The sequence below is a fragment of the Myotis yumanensis genome, unplaced genomic scaffold (assembly GCF_028538775.1).
Source record: "Myotis yumanensis isolate MYYU_CA2020_CCGP unplaced genomic scaffold, mMyoYum1.0.hap1 SCAF_22, whole genome shotgun sequence".
Classification (NCBI taxonomy): domain Eukaryota; kingdom Metazoa; phylum Chordata; class Mammalia; order Chiroptera; family Vespertilionidae; genus Myotis; species Myotis yumanensis.
The window spans coordinates 10,649,156-10,661,847 of NW_027223773.1; the positions used below are offsets into that span (position 1 = coordinate 10,649,156).

The 12,692-nt window shown below is 42.0% G+C and overlaps 1 protein-coding gene and 1 long non-coding RNA gene across 5 annotated transcripts in view; one reads left to right on the plus strand and one right to left on the minus strand.

Annotated features, from left to right (window-relative positions):
- Positions 1-2,339: 2,339 nt before the first annotated feature.
- The window catches only part of BRINP3 (BMP/retinoic acid inducible neural specific 3), a 227,914-nt gene continuing 217,561 nt past the window's right edge, over positions 2,340-12,692 (minus strand). For all 4 annotated transcript variants that reach the window (XM_070401317.1, XM_070401314.1, XM_070401316.1 and 1 more), the window contains one exon: positions 2,340-4,372. In XM_070401317.1, coding sequence (XP_070257418.1) covers positions 3,256-4,372 — 1,117 coding nt within the window. In that variant the 3' untranslated portion in view covers positions 2,340-3,255. The remainder of the gene's footprint in view (positions 4,373-12,692) is intronic.
- Positions 9,070-11,071, plus strand: LOC138999225 (uncharacterized). Its single transcript, XR_011469338.1, has 3 exons — positions 9,070-9,146; positions 9,953-10,083; positions 11,005-11,071. It is a non-coding gene; the product is annotated as an uncharacterized lncRNA (long non-coding RNA).

A 12,692-nucleotide genomic window follows, 5' to 3' on the forward strand; every position in this document is an offset into this window, starting at 1 on the left:
AAAATTACCAAGAAAATTAGAGAGTAAAGATCAATTATGGATTTCCAGCAATACGGTAGACTCACCATTTTTTTAAAAAGGTTCCTGTATTAGCCAACTTCTGCACCCCTTCAGGGCTGTTTTATGCCCATAATAGTGCTGGTTGGAGGGAGAGTCAAGTTAGAAATCTGTGGTGAGGTTACTACCTTATCTTAAAATCCCATGCTCTCAGAACAGTGCTTTACTCATGGTAAGTACTGCATAGATATTTAATTAATCAAGTATTACGTAGTATAGTTTTTCTGTGATAGTTGCAGTGTACAACCATAGAATGAAATAGTACTTTGGTCATTAAATGGTTAGTCTGATTTTCAGAACATGAGATAATTTCAAGTGTGGAATTTTTGCTTCAGATTGAATTTCATTTAGATGTACTAATTTACCACATGTCTTCAATATCAAATAATTTGACATGGCTATTCTAATTCACAAGCCATCCATAGTTCATTAAAAGAGCTTATGTTGCCTTCGTGTAAAAGAAATGGAGATGTAAAAATTTCCAGCTGACATATATTTATCAAATATTGAACTATTATGGGGTGATTGAATTATAATTTATATTTCTATCTCCAGGAAAACCTGGAAGTAGAAACATAAATCTGATCACATAGATGGAGGAAAGTAGAATGTCAATGGCAGTAGAATCAGAGATAGTAAATGGGCATGGCAAAATGTCGACTCTCAGGTTTTAAAAATTCAGTCAATTACGCGATAATTGCCTAAGAATATCACAAGCTTAACATCTGTGACTCTGTGGCTTCAAATTATAAATACCGTATCTATGACCAGAGGGAAATGCAATTTTGCAAGAGGATTATTGTTCTAATTAAATGATCCAGGCACCGGATCAGAATGAGATTCTTATCCCAGTCTCTCTGAGCTTGATTTACTTCAGATGTTCTTTTCAGTGGTCACATTGATTTGGGAAACCTAGCTGTAGCTTCTTACAAATCCTAAGCCACATTTATTATTGAAAATTCTTTTTCTACGAGGTTTTCCAAATTCTGGTAATATATGAGAAATAGTAACATAAAAAATATGTGTTGATCGTTTAAATCTGTAGAACACTTGGGAATTTGCTTGATATGTTCACTTACACTGTATTGATGGTGCCTCAGACACAACATGCGGAGAGAAGCATTGGTATTACCTCTGTATTTCGGGGGAAACCAGACTCGGATAGAAAGGTCATGGTGACAGTGTTGCCAAGGCAGCTGGCATTCAGATAATTAGATCCTGACCAAGGGACTTCTCTGTGAACACAGGACGTCCCAGGACGAAAGCCTAGTTAAGTTCTTCCTTACCTGTCGCTGTAGGGTCTTCTCTCTCATAAGGCAGAGCGAGCCGAGCATGGCTGACAATGTCCTCAAGTTCCAGGAAATGACCGCCGTCCTGTGTCCATTTGGGGACAATGTGTGTTGCTTGGTTGGTGTCTGGGCCTAGGATTCCAGGGTTCTTCTGATAAAGGTCCTCATGGCAATTCTGACTTTTCCAGACAAACCTGTGTTGGAATCTTGGTCTCTCAACGTCTTGGTTTGACCAACCACTCGCAGTCTGTCTTTCACCAAAAAAAGGGGAATAATAATCTATAACCTTGTGTTGTTGTTAGAATCAAAGGAAGAGAATATTTGATGTAACACCAAAATGATGGTGTTTAATAATTCTATTTCCTGTTGAATTGCTTACAAGCCACCCCAAACAATGCGAGAACAGTGTTTTGCTTATGGTAGATCGAATACGTATTTATTGTCAGAACTACTTGTTGTTAAAATGCCTTGGAAAGAAAGACAAACATCTCAAAAATCCAGAATGTCTGGGTGATGTTTTTGTCACCAGTCTTACTCTGTTCATTTCTCTGAGCCCTGGAAAATGACCCGATGGCCTCAGCAGGTAAGCTGGGCCGGACAGGGTATTTGTTTAAATGCTAAGAAATGCTTATGAACCATCTAGACAAGAGCTGAGTGGTAAGTACCATATCACACTTGACGGGTACATCCAGGTAGATCTACACAAATGCATTTAAGGGGGGTGGGAGCGGCCGGGGAGAGGTCAATGGGGGGAAAGGGAGACATATGTAATACTTTAAACAATGAAGCATTTAAATTAAAAAAATGCATTTTAAATCCACAGGGAAAAAAGTACTAATTATATACCTAATATTACACTATGGGAACTCATTTTAAAACAAATTTAAACTAAAATTAGTTTTATATTGAAAGGGTGTTTTTTAAAAAAAATGTATTTTAGTAATAGTTTATCCGAGAGAGAAAAAAAAATGTTTCTTTACATCAGTTATTTGATTATTTATTTTATACCAATACAGCACTATTTGTAAATCCTGGAAGCTATACAATTGACATTGGTAAAATGTTGGAGTAACTAGGTTTTCAGTACATGAAGTGAAAACGATTGTGTGTCGTATACTGACTATAGGTTATTAGAATTTAGAAAAACAATGGCTAAGCAAGTTGCTAAAAAACAAAAAACAAAACAGAGTTTCCTTTGTCTATGATGTGCTTCTAATCACCTTTTTCAGTATGTTTCCTGAAATGGTCTGATATTTAGTTGGGAAATACTTTACCTGCTTATTATAATAGTGATGATGTCTCTTAGAATGGTTTGCAAGTATGGGTAATACGAGTAATAATGTATCAACTGCTTCCCAAGCATTCTATCTTGTTGGGCTTTCCCTGAAGGCGGTTGAGAGGGACTTTCAAATGTTCCCATTTTAAAAAATCTTGGTGAATTTTCCCCAGGTGCTAACAAGCCATGTATCCAAATAGAACTCATTTCATGGGGGGGAAAAAAAAAGAATCCCACAGCACTTCTTTTAATAACTGTTCAGCTACAAAATTTTATTGGTATCTTTTTATGTTCCCTCCAGAGGATGTAATGCACAAAAGCATTGCCACGGAACATATAAAATTACAAATGAAATTTATTGTAAAAAGTAGACTGTCTTCTAGACGGGTGTCAGTATTTATTTCATTCATCAACCAAGACTGCAGTGGAATATATTCATGGTCAGCAAGTCCACGGGTGGAAACTGCCATCCAACGTTATTGACGGATATAAGACAAGATATTGAAAAGACAATTTTGTGTGTGAGTGTGTTTTGTTTTTTTTTTTAAATGTACTCTTCCAAACAGAAACGGTTGCACAAAAAGCACTGTAAAAACTCCTCCCGGGGTTTGGGTTTGTGCTTGACGTGACGGGTTAACTACACAATTTGGTCGTGTCGTAATCCACGGTGTTGGGCAATTTGGCATTGAAGGCCTGGAGGGCGGCCTGGATCCGCACCACCTCGCTGGTGGCCAGCTTGAGCCGGTGGCGGAGCAGGCAGGAGAACAGGTCCAGGCGGCGCGGGCCGGGCGGCGACAGCTTGTTGACCCGGTCCCTGATCTCCACCAGCTGCAGCAGCGCCGAGTCCTGGGATCCCTGAGTGTAGGGGTAATCCAGCTGCAGGATCAGGTCCCGGATGGCCTCGGGGTCGAAGTGCATGCTGTAGCCGAACACCTGGATGTGGTTGATCTTCATGTAGCCCAGGTTGCGGGCCGGGTCGATGAACTCCAGCGGCTCGTAGTAGACGCTCTCGTTGCCGTTGGGGCCGCTGGAGCGGATGCGGCTCCGCAGGTAGATGTGTACGGTCTCGAAGAACGTCTTCCACGTGTTGCCCAGCGTCAGGGACCAGTTGTAGCACTGCAGGGGCAGGTCCAGCCTAGTCCGCTCCCAGTCGGGGAAGCTGTCCTCGCTGACGGGCATGAACCAGCTCTCCGAGTGGCTGCCCCCGAACGGGTTGATGTACACGGCCAGCACGGGCTCCAGGGTGCTGTTCTTGGTCAGGCAGATCTGCAGCGACAGGCCCAGGATCATGTGCACCAGGCTGGACTTGTACTTGTTGCTCTTCAAGGTGAGCAGCATGCGCTTGCGCCACGAGGGGTCGAACCAGCTGTTGAGGCGCATGTCGTTGCTGATGAAGATGGCGTGCACCTCCAGGCGCCGGTCCGCCTTCTGCAGCAGGTACCTCAGCTCCAGGTCCTGCAGGTCGGTCTCGAAGCCGATGTAGTGGTCGGTGGACTCGGCCACCTCGGGCTTGCACAGGCCCTGGCTCAGCATGTAGCCCGTGTTGCAGGCGCCGCAGCGGGTGCGGTTGTCGGGGGCGCAGGCCAGGCAGGCGGCCGCGTCGCCCACGGTGCAGGGCAGGGCGGCCGTGCAGGCCAGCTGGTCGCTGGGGCAGGTGCAGGAGTGCGTCTCCTCCGAGAAGCTGCCCAGGAGCCCGTTCTCGTTGCAGTAGAGGAAGGACTGGATGCGCGTGAGCCAGTAGGTGGCGGTTCTGGAACACAGAACAGGGAGAATCGGGGTCAGTACGGGCACCGGGTGGGGGCTGCAGCGAAGTCAGACTGCGCCCTGAGCTTCGCTCTGGTTCCTTCAGGTCGGCTCCAGCCAGGGATTTACCAGTAACTGAGGTGAAAGGTCCAGAGTGCCTCGCAGGCGTGGCTCAGGGGTTGAGCATCAACCTATGAACCAGAAGGTCCTGGTTAGATTCCTGGTCAGGCATGTGCCCAGGATGTGGGCTCCATCCCCAGGGTGGGGCGTGCAGGAGGCAGCCGATCAATGATTCTCTCTCATCATTGATGTTTCTATCACTCTCTCTCCATTCCTCTCTCAAATCAAAATGATTTTAAAAAAGATCCATATAGTTCATCATTGAAGAAATATACCTGTATATTTGTGTACTATACATAAATTATATATATATTTAAATATAGTTATGTTTATATAGTATATACACTTATATACTATATAATCATGTTATATATTGTTTTAATATACAAACATCTATTATATATTTGTATATCATCTATTATATATTATATTTGTATATTATATATACATTTTATTTCTGCACAAGATTGGCTGTAGATAATTCCTTCTGAAGAGATTGCATGTGGTCTCACTAGTATACTTGGAAGCTGATGGTGTATAGAGTTTGGTCGGTTATTGTTCTGAAAAGATATCCAAAAACAGGAAATAAAAGTGGCTTTATCATAAACTATCTAGAGGAGAATTAGGGTGTATAGATGAGGACTGTCCCTTCATTCATCCTTAGCTTCGCCTCATAAAGCCCTCCTGTCACAGGAAGCCCTAAATAGAAAATAAAAGAAAAATAAATAGCTCCAAATCGTCAATCAATGGATTTAAATCCTAGGGGTTTATCAACATTGAAAGAACAAGTACCTACTGAGAGGGAAAATATTATTGAAACATGTTTGATTTTTTACTTACAGGCTGCTCAAAGAAATTGTCGAAAATATCTCATTAAAACCAACTACAAGTTCTTTTAATAAGGGTTAAGTGTGTCAATTTAATGTGTTTGATTTGAATCATTAACAATTTTTTCTCATTTCTTCCCCAAAATCAGGCAAATCATGAAGCCAATTTAAAATGTTATTTTCCTGTTTCCTCACCTTATTCAGACTCTTTTTTTGTTAATCCTCACTCAAGGAGTTTCTACTGATTTTTAGAGAGAGTAGAAGGGAACAGGGAGACACAGAGAGAGAAACAGCAATGTGAGAGAGACACGTGGACAGGTTGCCTCCCACTCACACCCCGACCAGGGCCAGGATGGAGCCTGCAACTCAGGTATGTGCCCTTGACTGGAATTGAACCCAGGACCCTTCAGTCCGCAGGCTGACGCTCCATCCACTGAGCCAAACCCACTAGGGCTCAGACACTCTTGGTGTGTTTACAATCTGTAAAATAGCCGGCCTGCGTGGCTCAGTGGTTGAGCATCGACCTATGAACCAGGAGGTCATGGTTTGATTCCTGATCAGGGCACATGCCCAGGTTGTGGGCTCGATCCCCAGTGTGGGGCGTGCAGGAGACAGCTGATGATATTCTCTATCCATCTCCCTTCCTCTCTAAAAATCAACATAAACATTAAAACAATAAAATGTTAAATAATGAAGGAAAAGTGTGGCTGTGCATTTAGAAAATGTTTTCTCATACTAGCTGTACGATCATGGGCAGGTTGTGTAACCCACTTCCCCTCAGGTGAAAAATGGGAACTGCAATATCTCCTATATTGCGTTTTTGTGAGAGATAGTTCGGCTCAGACTGTATGCCTGTGCTTAGAATACTGCCACGTTGTCTCAGAGCAGACACAGAAATTATACCTACTTTTGATATCCTTATGCCTTTCCAGTGTTCATTATGTAATATACATGAGATTTTCTGCAAAATGTACTGGATCCTTTACACTCCCACCATTTTTTAAAAATCTTATTTTATTGATTTCAGAGAGAAAGGAAGAGAGAAGTAGAAATATTGATGATGAGAGAGAATCACTGATCGGCTACCTCTGGCACAGCCCCTACTGTGGATCGAGCCTGCAACCCAGGTATGTGCCCTGATCGAGAATCCAACCCTGGTAGATTCCTGGTTCATAAGTCGACGCTCAACCACTGAGCCAGGCTAAAATATACATTTAATATAGTTGTGAAGACCTAACTCTCAAGTTCATCTCCCCAACCCCCTTGCTTTTCACACTTTCTTGCTGTAGTTCCATTTATGGCCACCTAATATAAAGAATATAAAATATATAGCCGATCTGGCTTGAAAATTACATTTTCTTCCCTGAAACCATAGCGTACATTCCCCAGACAATTCATCTCTCACTGTAAAGCTCTAATCACGTTTCCAAATCACAAGGACAAACAATGAAATAAACAGACCTCCGGCTAAAGGCTGCTCACGAAACTAGGGCACCACGGAATCGCTGGGGCACTTTTTTACAAAAGCAACGGTCCTTCAGCTTCCAGTCTCTCCCAACCCCTTTCCCGTGCCCGCAGATGCACTTCTGGGGGAGTGTGTCTCAGTTTTGTGTCTCTACTTCCCATGTCTGAATATTGATGGGCGTCCTGTCAGAGCCCGGGGACCCGGACAGAGGAGCTGGCGTGCGGATTTCCTTCCTTGCTGCTCCTTGTTGTGTTCTGACTATTTTATTGTATTATGCAAGGAGGAACAGATTTTTCAAGGAAAAAGAAATACAATAGAAAGTCTTTTTTTTCTCTCTCCTTGTAAAAATTTGGTTAAAAATAGGAGGTGGAGCAGATTTCAAGACTGCGTGTGGATTTTTCACTTACCCGAAAGATCACCAACAAAGCAAAATTTAACTTTTTTAAAAAAATTTTTAAACTTGAAAAATTTTTAAGGAAAACATCTTCAAAATAGAAGAGAAATAGCTTCAAAATGAGGCTGTACCACACCAGCCAGGCATGCTTTTTTTTTTTTTTTTTTTTTTGCCCTTGTATATACTCTATTCTTATTCTTTTCATTCCATACCTGGAAGGCAATCACCATTCATCGCCTCCTGTAGACTGTGCAGTCAGTGGCAAATGAATTGTTCCCTACAGCTGGCTCCATCATGGCTTATATGTGTTAATTTTTATCTACAGGTTACAATAGGTTCTGGCAGCCTTACATTTGTCCTCCGAGTAAATGTCATATCGCTCCTGAAAAAATATACTAATTGAACATATCTGCCTTTCACCAATGCAGTTAAAAGCTCCCATTAATAGCCAAAAATTGATTGAAGTAGACAATATCTGCTTTTAGGACGAATGGCCCCAACAAATAATGCGTTTCCTCTGGCAGGTGGGGACACACGCAATGCAGCTATGCGATGGCATGTCACCCGCAGGAGAAAATGAGCTCTCGAAGTGGTATGTCAACATTCATTTTCATAGCTGGGTAATACCTCTAATCATAACCAACGGGGTTAGGCCAAAACACCTGCTGTCTCTTCTGTTATCTGTGTGACAAATTAAATTCCAGGTAGCACGCCTCCCTTCTAACTGGATGGCCACGCAGGGGTGAGCCTCGTCAGGCGTTCTCACAATGTCAGTCGTTGGGGTAAACACCACATTCTAAAGGGACCAGACACAATTTCAAACGAACATGTTTCCATTACCTGTCTTAATAGATTTTCTGATTCAGAGATTGAGTGAGATAAAGATGAGTTTTTTATTTATAGAGTAGTTACCTGAAGAGAGATTGAAGGGATGCGTGTGTGGGAACTACTCAGGTGAATGTCTGGGATTCTATTGGATTCAATGAAGGTGTGTGCCCTGGGGTTCTGGACATTTCTGAACACACAGACAGATGCCCGTTTCTCTACAGGACTGGGAATCACAGTGCTTGGGTATAGGGACAGCATAATCCTCAGTTATCTTCAACTTCAAAAGATTCTTGCTTCTTTAAATCTAGCTTCCCCACTCTTTAAAAATGAGGATTAACAACAAAATGTTAAGATGATACACTAACTTACATAATCACAATCGCCACTATCACATAACAAAATTAACTAATTTATTGGCAGTGACAAATAGCCAGGCCATATTCCAATTTACCTGAAAATCTAAAAATAATTATTTTTAATTCTTAAATATCAGGATCCAAAGAGAGTCTACTCATTTCATTAGGTAGTTATGTCCCTTAAGTCTGTTCCAGTCTTAACTTCTTTGCTTATCCCATGCTGTTGACTTGAGAAAATGAGACCAGTTTTTAAAATATCCCACTCTCTGGATGTGACTGATGGATTCCTTATGGTGCCATTTAACCTGCTCAGCTTTCCCTCCTCAATTACCTGGAGACCGGAAGCTGACATCAGACCCCGGAGTCTTGTGTTTTGGGGAGGACGGTACAGACAAAGCTCATAAGTGACTCCAGAGTCACTACGTTTTATATTTAAATTAATGTTCTGGCTTCAGATCATAAACACACACATGCACACACACACACACACAGTTTATAAAGAACTCTGATTCCAAACCTGTGGCTGCCTAAAAAATACTCATTAAAAAATAGACTGTAGAGTATAATTAAGCCAAAGTGCAGCCTGCCCTGTCTCCTCCTGCCCTTCCGTTCCTCCTGTGCAAATAAGAAAATGGTACAGAATAAGATGGGAATAAGGTTAATAAACGGGTTTGCAATGGACACAGCTGTCCCCACAGGGCCTTCACCTGGGCGCTCAGAGAAGAGAGCTATGCAACATTTACTCAGCAATTTTAGGCGCTTTACCTGATGCCATCACGTGATCCTCTGAGGTGAGTATTATTAACGCTGTTTTTTACAGAGCAGATCACTGAGCCTCAGGGAGGATGGTCACTGTCCTGAGGTCATGGAGGTAATGACTTCGTGGCACGTTAGGGATGTGAGCAAAGGATTTTCTACTCCGTAAGCAGATCCATGAGCACAATTACAGGAGAAACTCCTGCCCCAAATAGACGGCCCTATGCCTATAATTCTTTTATATATATAATTTCAGAGAGGAAGGGAGAGAGAGAGAGAAACATCAATGCTGAGAGAGAACCATTCATCAGCTGCTTCCTGCACGCCCCACACTGGGGATGGAGCCTGCAACCCGGGCTTGTGCCCTGACAGGGAATCGAACCATGACCTCCTGGTTCATAGGTCAACACTCAACCACTGAGCCACGCCAGCAGGCATACTTGTAATTCTTTCATTAGGAAATATAGGTCCTTGCATCCAGAAAAAAATAGTAATTCAAATGAGGTAATTATAAAAAATATAGTACCAAGACTGCCTCTTATAATTGAAAGTATTTGGTTATATTTCCAGCTTAACTACACACTAATGCTAAGTTTCCCTTTCACTTTAGCCTTACAGTGATTACTTTGTGCATGAGCAGGGGTATTTATTTGTTAACTAGTGTTTATATTGCAACTTTTGCAATAGAGAAGTGTCTTAATGAGAACCTAACTTCACCGTAGCAGCGAATACTGACTGTCTGCTACGTCCCAGGCATGTTTCTAAACACCGTCCCCTTTTGAAGTAATTTGAGCCTCAACATGAAGCAGAGACAGGTACTAATATCTCTTCTGTTTTTCAGAAGAGGAAGGAAGTGATTTTGAACATGAACCCTGAAATGGAGGAGCTGGGACTTGGCAATATGATACCCGTCTGCACGTCTTCATACCGAATTCCCATGAAACTCGCTCCTTTTTAAAGGCACAGTAAAAGGTAATAGTATTTCCTTCAGGTAACTAAAACTTCAGTCGATTCTAAAAGACCCATCTGTGCATAAAAGTGGGAAGAATGTGTGCCAGCACCGAGACAGAAGAGATGGGGAGAGAAATAGACAAAACCTAAATTATCCATTCATGTGTTCATTGTAAAAACACTTATTGATCCCACCTGGCGTGGCTTAGTGGTTAAACATCAACCTATGAACCAGGAGGTCATGATTTGATTCCCAGTCAGGGTATGTACCCGGGTTGCGGGCTCGATCCCCAGTGTGGGGCGTGCGGGAGGCGGCCTCTGGAAGATTCTCTCATCATTGATATTTCTCTCTCTCTTCCCCCCTCCCCCTTCCTCTCTGAAATCAATAAAAAAAAAAAGTTTAAAAATATATCACTTGAATTCAGTACCTACAGTACTCACAGTGCATCTCAGTGTGTAGACCCCTTTCTGTCCCAAAAAATGTTCAATTAAACTATGACATATCATATAGAATTTAAATCAAACACGGGAAAATGCAAACAAGAGACCATTTAACATAACATACTATGTCGTCCACCAAGGTGGAAATGCCGTGAAATGAATTAAATATGCAATGATGAATAGATCAGACGAATTTCCAAAACTGAAAAAAAAGTCTTGAAAGACGACCTCCTACTGACAGGGACTCACATTGTGCTGGGTTGGAACTGTCGTTTGCTTCCTTAAGGGCTAGCTGTTACTGTTATAGCCTCCAAGAAAATGCTGTATTAATATTAGAGATAAAACCAAAATGGTAAAAATCAGAGCTGGATGGCTACCCATGCCCATTTGAAAGCAATCTGCACCAAAAATGCCATTGAAACAGGCCTTTCCCCGCATTTAGTTCTAAAAGCAAATGAACGTTTCTGTAAATAAATGCTTTGTTCGCCTATTTTGAAATAGGTTAAAATTCAGAAAAAAAACATCAGTCTACTTATGGAAAGCTTGCAGAAGCATGAATATGGAAGTGTCGTCAGTAAGTACTTATTAAGTTCTAATTACATATCTAGCATCATTTTAGATAATATTATGTGAGGGGAGTGGGAAAGTGGGGATCAAAAAATAAATAGGAGATTTTGTGAATTCCTAGTGCATGTTACACTAGAAATGCATAAATATATGTAATAAACATGTAATCTAAATAAAAAGCAAATTGTAGGTTGTGGTAGTTTACAGCAGTGTAGGAGGAGTTACGAAAATACAAATCATGGGGGCGGAAATAGTAACAAAGGATGATACCTGGACTGAGGCTTGCACAGTGGACACGATGTAAGTTAAGTGAAGGGGAATAAATACTGGGGTGACGCCATGTGGAGAATAATATGTTACATGGATTACTACCCAGTGGCGTGACAACACACATTTTCCTCCAACTGCCTATGGGCCCTCTCCACCTTAAGCCCCATTATCGAGTTAAATCAGCACGTCTAATTTGAATCATGCCCTGTTTTACTTTTAAATAAATTTTTGTTGATTCTAGAGAGGAAGGGAGAGGGAGATAGAAGCATCCGTGATGAGAATCACTGATCGGCTGCCTCGGGCACGTCCCACACTAGAGATCCAGCCCAACCGGAAGTCAAAGCTCTATAACCTCCTGGGCCACAGGTCAACGCTCAACCACCGAGCCACACTGGCTGGGCTGTTTCACTGTGTCACCTGTCTCTTGGTCCTACTCGTTCTGTCATCAAATTATGTGGTTTATTTGAAAACTTCTTTAAAAATTCTTTTCTAAATGAATATCCACATGATTCAATAGGAGAGGAAGGAGGAGTCCCCCCCTTACCATCTGGTGTCAGGTGGCGCCTGGAATTGGTGTCTTGCTGTCCGTCTGTAAGCACTCTCTTTAGAGTGTTAGCTAAATGAACTCACTGCTGCATCTCTGGTTAAATAATTTCCTCTGTTTGGAAAGCTGCACCCAACCTGGCCTAAGCCCTGCCCTTATGTTTATGGACAAGAGCGTTCCCGACTTATCTTCAGCTCCCCTACCCCCTCGTGATCTGAAGCCATTTAATGTATCTCTACACGTTATATAGTACACACCCCTACATAATCCTACATTCTTGAGGGCTGAGGGCCATCTCTTACGTTTTTATTCTTGAAGTCCAGTAAAATGTAGGACATGCAGGAGCTGCTCATTTGCAATGCAAATAATGGGATACACGAAAATGATACATGACCCTATTTAAAGACAGCATTTTGATTGAAACAGTTTAAAACCTATTTTAGAAAGCTCGTGTGTTTACACTCGGTATGTAAGAAAGTTTTGAACACGAGGCACTACATGTAACTACGAGGGTATTAAAATTAATTTGATACCATTTCACAACTTATCAGGAGGCAGGGATGTTCAATGTCGATGTTAGACGAACAAAGAAAATAGAGAGTGGTTGTCCCATGCAGTACAGGATCAGAAACTCAACACCACACTTCATACTTCGCTGAAATCTTGACAGACATACGCATCCCCTTCTCCAACATCGTGAGAAAATACATTCTGTCGGGTCTCATGAAGGTGACTAAGAAAATTAATTAGATCAGCATTCACCACGTGCCCTGAGTCAGAGAATCCTGGAAATTAGAGCAGGGAAGGT